Source organism: Tupaia chinensis, unplaced genomic scaffold (genome assembly GCF_000334495.1).
Source record: "Tupaia chinensis unplaced genomic scaffold, TupChi_1.0 Scaffold000046_3, whole genome shotgun sequence".
Lineage (NCBI taxonomy): Eukaryota > Metazoa > Chordata > Mammalia > Scandentia > Tupaiidae > Tupaia > Tupaia belangeri.
The window spans coordinates 3153753-3163931 of record NW_006159504.1 but is presented as its reverse complement, the minus strand read 5'-3'; the positions used below and the strand labels follow the sequence as shown (position 1 = coordinate 3163931).

The 10179-nt window shown below is 39.6% G+C and overlaps 1 protein-coding gene across 1 annotated transcript in view; it reads right to left on the bottom strand.

The window, feature by feature from the left end:
• The window catches only part of LOC102489146 (short-chain dehydrogenase/reductase family 16C member 6), a 33384-nt gene that overhangs the window by 15195 nt on the left and 8010 nt on the right, over positions 1-10179 (bottom strand). The window contains exons 2-4 of the mRNA XM_027773833.1: positions 4283-4414; positions 1736-1835; positions 1139-1283 (exon numbers count right to left, since the gene is read on the bottom strand). Coding sequence (XP_027629634.1) covers positions 1139-1283; positions 1736-1835; positions 4283-4414 — 377 coding nt within the window. The remainder of the gene's footprint in view (positions 1-1138; positions 1284-1735; positions 1836-4282; positions 4415-10179) is intronic.

The following is a 10179-nucleotide window of genomic DNA, read 5'->3' as shown; positions in this document are numbered from 1 at the left end:
CCCTACACATAAGTTGAGGGTACAGGCATAAGCAATGTAGTTGAGATTATTCATTCAGTATAACCCTTCTACTACATGGAGTTGTCAAACATGGGATCTCCCACTGTTTACCTGCTGCAAAACTACCCAGAATAGCTCTTCTGCCCCAGGATGCTGGGGGACAGGACTGCCTTGTGGTTGCCAACCTGCTAAAACAGTTATCCCACAAGGCAAGGATATATCCCTAGCCACAATACCATGGCCTTCAGTGTTCTTGTTGAATTTCCATATATTTTGTTGAATAAACACTTCTCAATTTATGGCATACCATTGCTCAATCTGAAGATATTTTTAAATGACTGTCTTTGCTTATTTTGACCAGCTTAGTAGCTGTCTGTTTAAGAAAGAGTTTTCCCCTCTATGTTGTATCAGTTCTTCACTACCTGTTTTGGAATTTTCTGTTTACTTTTTTAGCTTCACTGGATTCTAACTAGGCTCATTGCTTTTTAGCTAGCATTGCTGATGGCTGTCTCTGTTTCCTATAAATACAGCTGACTTATGACATTGGGATTATGTTAGTCCCTTTTTAAAACAATTGTAATGACCACACTTGTCCTCATATCATATCTACACTCTCAGTATCCTCTACCGGTTTCTCTCCTTCTGAAAATGCCCTCATATTTCATTTGCATACTAATTTGGACTGTTCTAGCCAAATTTAACCTTTGAACCAGAGTGTTCACTTGGAATACATCCTCACATATATTAGCCTTCTACATATGTTTATCTTTGGGTTATTTATACTTCAGTATCGTTTGTAGGAAAGACATAGCCTCAACACTTCAATGATAAATACATTCTCACTACAAATTTCTCTGTTGTATTTTAATATTTTTATTAGTATCAATTTTCTCTGTTTTATTTGAATATTCTTAATAGGGTTCTAGGTTTAAAGTTTTACCACATCATAACTTCATGACTATGCATCTTTAAATTAAATACATCTATTAATTTCACACATATGGAAAATTTTAAAACTAAATTAGGTATTTAAATTTTTTGCTTTATTGTCTATATTTCAAAAGTTGAAAATGATCATATGATTGACATATATTGGAAGATTGTTACAAGAGTAAGAATATTGTAAGAGCTCACTTACTTGGTTGTACAGCCTTCAAACATTCCAGTTTTGATGAAATATGGGCATACAATGGTGGTTTTGATTTCAGTTTTGTTTTGTATGCCTAATTCAAGGAAGAGAGACTCAGCCAAACCAAAGGCTGCAAATTTACTTGCAGAATAATCTGAAATGAAGTGACAAACTCTAAGTAACAGTTTGACAAATTAATTCTTTGAATTATCTTAAAAATCCAATCTTCTTCCCTTTCTTTGGCTTATCCTTGGGTATAAAACATCACTGTTAAAATTATTTATGTGGCCAAACACTCCACTCCTATGTCTTCACACTATATATCAAACAAAAAGATGGAAATAACTTAGATTTTTCTTAACTCAGTGATCCAGAAGGCACATTCTTTCTGTGTTCTAATCATTTTAAAAGAGGAAACCAACTCTCCTTACCACTGCCATTGTAAATAGAGAAATGGAAGAGAATTCTGTGATTATAAATGGAGTTAAGTATTACAGGGATTTCCTCTAAGTACAAGAAGAAATTATCTGTACCTTGGAATAGTCTTAACTTCTGGGTGCTGTGTACTAGGGTTTGCACAGACACATGGTAGAACAAAGTACTCACCTACTAGACTGTTAACACCAACCATTCCGGCTATGCTTGAAATACATACCAAGTGGCCATGGTTAGCTTTAATCATGGCAGGAAGGAAGGCCTTGCAAGTCTGGAAGATACAAACAAACTGTGTCAGTATTTCACTCATTGGTTACTTTATTTGCTCAAGTGTTTGATGACTGTACTTATTCACTTAACTAATATGTATTTATCATCAGGGGTTTCTTAGATTCTGTGGCAGCATAAAAATAGGTATCACAGTCATTGTTCTCAAGAACTTGGAGTTTACTATATGTTAATCTATGAGAGATCCTGTTTGATTAATTTTTCTTTTAAAGTACACTACAGTGGGGATAGCAAGTGGCATACTGGTTAAGGCACAGGACTACATGTGGCTGACTGGTGTCCTGGACCTGGTGGCTTAAAAATCAAGCTGGGTGCGTGTGCATGCATGTCCAAAATCCAGGAGGAAAATTTTAGGAGAAGGGATTGTGGGGTGGAGGGGAGTGATTTCTCACTTTCCCTTTCACTGTCTCTGGTGATCACACATGCCCTAAAAAGTAGACTACAGTAATTGAATCAAATGAACATTTTTATACTTATGGTTGGTTAAAAATCAGAAACCTAGCTTTTCTAGTATGCCAAGTCTTCCATGTAGTTTTCAGCCATTTGTACAAAATTTGACCACATTTCCCTGGGGGATGATTTCTCACCTTCTGTCTCTCTGTCTCTCTCTCTGTCTTTCTGGCAAGGACATGTGCCCTTATAGTAAAAACCTCTCCAAAAAAAAAAAAAAATCCATGTGGAAGTGAGTTTACACAGTGTCTACCTTTCTGTGCCCTGCTTATTTCACTTAGTATGCCTTCCAGTTCATTCATGTTGTCATATGACAGAATTTCCTTCTTTTTAAGTCTGTTTAGTACCATAGTGTCTATATAGACCACATTTTCTTCAGTCTAATGCTCTCCCAACTGAGCTATTTCGGCCAGGTTGTGAGATCACATTTTCTTTATCCATTCATCTATTAATGAATTCATAGGTTGCTTCCAAATGGGAGCTACCATTACAGTGGTTTTCCATGCGCATGCACAAATGGTATTATAGTGGAAGAAACTAAGGCAGGAGGAATAATCAACTGCACAGAGCACTTACTTTATATCAGGCACTGCACATGCAGCCATGGGCCATTTGCATCCTCCTTTCAACCAATAAGAGAACTGAGGCCCAAAGTATTTAAATGAACTCTTCAAGGTGATATGACTGGTAAATGCTACGGAAGTCACTTCCCACAGGAGCAAGAAGCTCTCCAAAAAAAAAAAAAATCCATGTGGAAGTGAGTTTACACAGTGTCTACCTTTCTGTGCCCTGCTTATTTCACTTAGTATGCCTTCCAGTTCATTCATGTTGTCATATGACAGAATTTCCTTCTTTTTAAGTCTGTTTAGTACCATAGTGTCTATATAGACCACATTTTCTTCAGTCTAATGCTCTCCCAACTGAGCTATTTCGGCCAGGTTGTGAGATCACATTTTCTTTATCCATTCATCTATTAATGAATTCATAGGTTGCTTCCAAATGGGAGCTACCATTACAGTGGTTTTCCATGCGCATGCACAAATGGTATTATAGTGGAAGAAACTAAGGCAGGAGGAATAATCAACTGCACAGAGCACTTACTTTATATCAGGCACTGCACATGCAGCCATGGGCCATTTGCATCCTCCTTTCAACCAATAAGAGAACTGAGGCCCAAAGTATTTAAATGAACTCTTCAAGGTGATATGACTGGTAAATGCTACGGAAGTCACTTCCCACAGGAGCAAGAAGTAAGAGAAGAAAGACTTTTTATGGAAGAAGTGAATTTATAACTCAGGAGTGTCCTCTCTGAGGCTGGAGTGTCTAGATAGAACTGCCCTTAGAATGATCTCTGATGATAGAAATGGGATCTACTACTGCACTGCCTGGTGACTACTGTCAATAATAATGTATTGCTTATTTCAAGATTGCTATAATAGAGTTTTAATATTTTTGCCACAAAAATGATAAATTGGTGCAGTGATTGATAAGTTTTTAGCTTGATTGAATTCTTCTATGATATTTATATAAATCATACACACACACACATAGAAGTCAAAGCATCACATTGTACTCTGTAAATATATATGATTACTATTTGTCAATTAAAAATAAATGAACTTTTAAAATAATCCCCTTCTCTGCACAAGCTCCTTTTTCACTTAAGAAAAAATTAAATATCTTTTGTATAATCTTTGTCACATTCTTAATTTTTATTTTGGTAAGGAGATTGCTGAAAAGATTAGTAAGTCTTGGGATCAGATGGGAGAAGGCAACTGGAAGGGAATTTCCCTGAGGATTTGGAATAGGGCAAGATCAGGAAAATCAAGCTGGGTATGGTGGGGTAAAACCCAGTGAAAATGAGACCCATTGGTCTATCTCCTGGATGGATATTTACAGACAAATGGTGAACAACTGTTTATAGAAATACATGGAATTTTCATACTCATCAATAAAAGAAAATGAAAAAGAATGATTTACCCAGAAATGAGACAAGGCATTTACAAAAAATGATCTTTCCACCATATGATCTGGAGTATCGAGGAAGGACTTTCCTGTTACAACACCGGCGTTGTTAATGAGGATGGTCACATCACCAACTTCATTTTTAACCTGGTCAGCAGTGAGATAAACATTAATTCAATGCAAGTGTTGCATTTTGATATTTATTGTCTTAAGCTACTATTTTTGTTTTCTTATTTTACTCAAGTATTTTATTTAAAAGTAGATATTTTATTTTTGTCTTGCATATAGAAATTCATCGGTTTGGTAACCTTATCAATTATATTTTTTAAACATACATTGATTTGGTAATTTTGTTGAAAGAATCTTGACTTTTAGGTGGAAATGACTCATAGTACATTGTGACTACTGCCTTTTTTGGAGAGTTTTTTTTTTTTTTTTTTTTTTTTTTTTTTTTTCTAGTAAGAGTGTGCTTTTCATAAAGGATGGCCACACTGCAATTCCTTCTCCATTCTCCTCTCAGGATTTTGGGCATGCTTGCACACGTGCCTAGTGCGAGTTTCAAACCACCGGGTCCAGGACTCAAACAGCAGTTGATTATATGGGAGTCCAGCGACGCAACCATTATGCCATCTGCTGGTCCCAAGTTTATGTTCTTTCTACACAGGGGAGTATCATCCAGCTCTGGGCTCTTCAGCTGTGAAAATCTTTTTTTTTTTTTGCTATAGGGAATGTGTGCTTGCCAGAAAGACAGAGAGAGACAGAGAGACAGAAAGCAAGAAATCTTCCCCCCCTCCCAGGGGGATGGCCACACTATAATCCCTTCTCTTCCATTCTCCTCTTGGGATCTTGGGAATGCACACACACGTGCCTGGGGTGAGTTTAAGCCACTGGGTTCAGGACTTCAACTGTGGTCGACTACATGGGAGTCCAGAGACACTGCTGGTCCTGTGACTACTGTCTTTACCCCTACTTTTGTTATGTTAATCCCCTTTCCTGCTTGGTCACTCAAGCAGTGAGATCTGAGCACCTGTTTCCCAATCTTCTGTCAAAGGTACAGAGGTTTTCCCTCAGCACAGTGGGTGTCTGATGGCTGCTCTGTAGGGGACCTCTTCTGACCCCTCTGTGAACAAGATGGCAAGACCAGATCCCTTCCTCTTTAACTTCTCCAAATTGGATTAGGATAATATTCTCTTCCCGACAGAGGAAGTCAATATACATGCAAGTATATTGCTAAACTAGGTTAATAACTGATTCCCAAGTTTTCAGGTCTAATTGAAGGGCCGGAGTGACTCCATTTAGTTAAACCCACCTTGCTGAGAATTGGCGCCATTTCAAGGAGGCGAGCCGATCATGCAGGAGAAGGTCATAAGACCATCACCCCACCAGGGCTGGCCAATGATAAGAAACAAATACCAGAGACCTGAAGTAACTTTCTTGCCGATCAGTAAAAGACAACTATATTTCTTGAAATCTACAGCCAATGTGTAACTGCCTTAGTTCATTCCTCGACCTCCCCCGCAATAGCCAAATAAAAACTCAGCCCAATTAACACCGGGGCTCTCAACTCTGACCCGCTGTGCCTATAAGATTGGGCTTGAGCCCAATTAAAAGCGGTCCTTGTGTGTTTACATTGGACTACATTGGACTCGGCTCCTTGGTGGTCTCTTGGGAATTTCACGACCGGGGTACAACATTTGGGGGCTTGTTTGGGATTCCCCAAGGCCCCCAGGATCCCCGAACTGGAGATTCGACAGATAACAGCCGGTGAGTGTGTTTCCTTTGTCTCTGTGTTTGTCCTGTTCGGTCTCTGTAATAGATCAGAATTGGTCTAGCGGATGTGCTGGTAGGCCACTGACATTCCAGACCCCCAGGAGGGGACAGAGTGCCCTCAGTCGTTCTGAGTTCTCTGAGGGTACATAGCGGGTTGCTCCCATGGTACGGTGTGAGGCTGTGGTCCCACTTTAGGTTGACTTTTCACTCGGTGAAGAGCATCTGCGTGGCTGCATTTGTCCTGTCTGTGTGTTTATTACCTATGTCTGCTGGTGTGTACGTTTTTCTGATGGAAATGGGACAAACTCAGACTTCCCCTCTGAAGCTTATGATGGAACATGCCCTCAGGAATGGTTAACCTGCTTGCTTTGCTTCTGTAACCAGCGTTTTTACTTTAAAGGAAGAGAAACCCCTTCACTTTGTTCCTTTGTCCTTGTGAATCATCAAGTCAGTCCTGCCGGCTTAATCAATAAACTCCAATAAATTTGGCTATGTCTGGATGTCCTCTCATTTCTCGCTGAGTAGATTATAACATCTAGAGGCCCCAGTGAGATCGCGTAGCTGTCTGATACCTGGGTGAGGACTCCTAGGGAGAACAGCCTCACTTGGCCTGGCTGCCGGCTACTCAGGACTGCTCTAGGGGAGGCACCACCTGGGATTCCCCAAGACCCCCGAGCTCCTCTCAGGATTGTTGGCAGCTGACAAGAGATGCTGATGGCTCCTCCAAAAGTCTGTGGAGTTTTGTTGTAAAACCTCCAGAGGCATTTCTTTGGGTGTTCCTGTTCTGGCCTATCTGCTTCAGTGAAGACAAACCGGTGAGTAAGGGGTTGCCACGAAACAGGGAGGGAATCCCAGGCAGGGTTTGAGTCCCTGGAAGGCCCCTGAAAGTCCAACCTGCAGGAAATCAGGGTTAGAGTCCCTGACAGGGACTGAATCCCTTGGTTGAGGGTTTGAGTCTCTGCACAGGTGGCTAGATTCAAGGCTGACCGGACAAGGTTATAGAACCCCTACTTAGGTTCTACCAGATATGCTAAAATCTGGGGGATAGATGATAAGGGGTTTGAGTCCCCTCCTAGCCCTTAGACAGTTTGTGGAAAATCAAGGTTAAAGTCCCTGACAGGGTTTGAGTCCCTGAAAGTTTCAGGGTCTTTTTAAATGGGTTTCTTCTGCTTTTACTGTTATTGGACATATTTTCTCCATGCTCTCTTGGATTGGTGGGAAGGAACGTAGTACCCTCTTGTGTGCATGATGAGTGAATGACTGTGTTTGTGGCCCCACAGCTATGGCTGCGGCACAGGAATGAGTCCCTGACAGGGTTTGAGTCCCTGGGAAGACAGAGTTTGAGTCCCTGGAAAATCAGGGTTTGAGTCCCTGGATATCTTAGGATTTTTTTATGGGTTTCTTTTGTTTCTTCTGCTGTTTTAATTATTTCCTCTGCACCCTCTTGGAAAACATCACTTGGTTCCATCCCTCCTCCTCCTCACTTGAGGGTACCAAGTAATGGAATATTGATCAAGGAGTTCTTCAAGAACCGATGATCCCTACATTCAGAGTACTATTGCTGAAAACTGCGCTGTGACCATAGGAGGTGTGGGTAGAGGCAAGAGGGTCCTGGAATGTCCCAGGGTACATCTTGACCAAAGAGCATACTTGCCTTTTAGAATTCATGAAAGGCTGGAACAGCTCTTGTAAAGTCCCTTAGAATGCATGCTTAAGCATTTCAATGAGGCATGTGTGGAAAGTTGTGATTATGGCATCAAACTCTCCATCCCCAAACTGAGAGGGCCTTTTAAAAACATCACACTTAAATGGGGTAGAAATATCAGGAATATTAGTGTTGTAAAAATTCTAGTGGTATAGGCAACAAAAAGTTAAAACCCACCTTTCTTGAGTGTATAACTAAAGATTCCAAAAAAGGGGGAGATGCTCTAAAGAGTATTAGTGTCAAAGTAACCCCAGGGAGATTGGCTCTTATAGTCCTGATGTGTGTGTGCACCTATACATGTAGTTTGTCATGTTATGTACTGTATGTTGTATGTCTGTGTGAATAAAAAGGCCTTAAAGAATTCTGTTCAATTTAGTTTATAAAAAGAGCACTCATACGAATTAGTTTAAATGCTTTTCAAGTTCATATAACTTTAGTGAATGAGCAGGCTTCAAGTGTAATGAAAGAAAAAGATTAATAAGTGAAAGTCTTCACAATTTCCAACACATATTTTGTCTAGGTTTTCATTGATCAAGCAGCATCACGTTTATCTTAATATGGTTGGTTGGTTTAATAAAACAGCTAGTCTTTATGTGCTGTGTCTTGCATAGTGGATATCTAATAGAGAAATGAATTCATGACTAGCTTTTTCTGGCTTTAGTTTTAGTGCTCGCAGAGTATCTCTGATCTCAAAGTAACCCTGGGATGTTTACAGAGGGCCCGTGAAACATCCAAAAGGGGAATGGTTAAACCAATCAGACTTACTGTTTATATGTTGGATAAAAATAGAAAACCTTGTCAAATTAAGTAATTCTAATTCTCTTGATATTATATTTGAGGTATGTATATATATATATATATGAATATCATGTGCTTGTATGCCTATATATGCATTGTATTCCAAAATAATTTGAGATTCTCAGGAGTTAATGGTAGGCTATTAAGTTAAGCTGGTATATATAGCCAAATTTCTTTGGCAGTTATAAATTTTTGTGAGAGTATTAGCTATGGCTCTAATCCTAATGTCATTTCCTTAAAGAAATTCACAAAGAAGATGAAAAGAGAATGTACTCTTACAAGTCCAGGTTTCTAAAGAAATCTAGTCATTTGGGTAAAATCTTCATTTTCTATGTAAACTAATTGGTTTTCTAAACTGTTAAGCCAAGGTTGGCCAAATTAAAATGAGGAAATGTTTGCCAAGGTTGCATGTTGCATGGTCAATGCAATGCACCTGAGTTAAAAGGTAAAATTGGTATAAAGGGATCAAAATCCAATGTTGAACATGGACTCATGAAAACATTGCCTGGTTCCCTCTGATTCCTCTTTATAGTTCTTATTATTAAGTTAACATGTTTCTGTTGTTCCTTTTATTGTTCTTTTTAAATTGTAAAAATATTGAGAGGGTCTATTAGAAAATTGTTCAATTTTACATGGAAAAGTTGCTAAAGAAGTTTTGTTATTCTTTATACATGTTCATAAGCTGCTGGTATTTGCTAAAATTTAGGGTTGCCAAAAAAATAAACAATTTGCTCTATATAGATGTATGACAAGCTTAATAGCTCCTTTAAAACATCAAATTTCTCAAGGTTAAAAAAAAAAAGATAAATGTGCATAGTTGTTAAAAATTAGGGGAACCAGCAGTTAGCGTAATGGCTATGTCGCTGGACTCCCACGTAGTCGACCGCGGTTCGCGTCCCGGACCCGGTGGCTTAAAACTCATGCTGGGTGCGTGTGCGTGCGTGCCCAAGATCCCAGGAGGAGAATGGAAGAGAAGGGATTGCGGCGTGACCATCCCCCCTGGGGGGTGATTTCTCGCTTTCTGTCTCTATGTCTCTCTCTGTCTGTCTGGCGAGCGTATGCGCCCTATAGTGGAAAAAAAAACCAAAAAACAAAAAACAAAAAAAAAAAACTCTCAAAAAAAAAAATAAGGCCTACAGGGACCAGCAGTTAGCGTAATGGCTATGTCTAACAGCTTAATAGAGTGAGAGTTTCAGGAATGGGGTGAAACAAGTTAAGGCTAGAGCTCCAGGCTGCCTTGTCCCCCAGCCCCGTGCCCTTTTTGTACTTCCGTTACTTTTAGTTAGGCCTCTCCACCCACTGGAGTCTCCCTTTAGTTAAATGATCAAGAAAGAGGTTTAGCTAGAAAAACAAACATTTAGATTGGGACTACATTCTCTAGCTAGATCTTTTGTATAAGCAATAAGGGAGATGCCTTGTAAAAACCTGTAAACTGGACTTCACCCTCCTGACAGTACTCAGCTGCTCCTTGCAGGATCCTATCAAAACTTAGGTTCACTTCTGAGAGTAGGAACAATTCACAACAAATATCAGAAAAGTTCCCAAATTACTCAGAGAAGTGTTATAGCAAAATGGGCAGGGCACCTTAACCTTTGATTTAGCTCTCACCCAGTAGCCCCTCGTAATCCTGAAGGCTGGG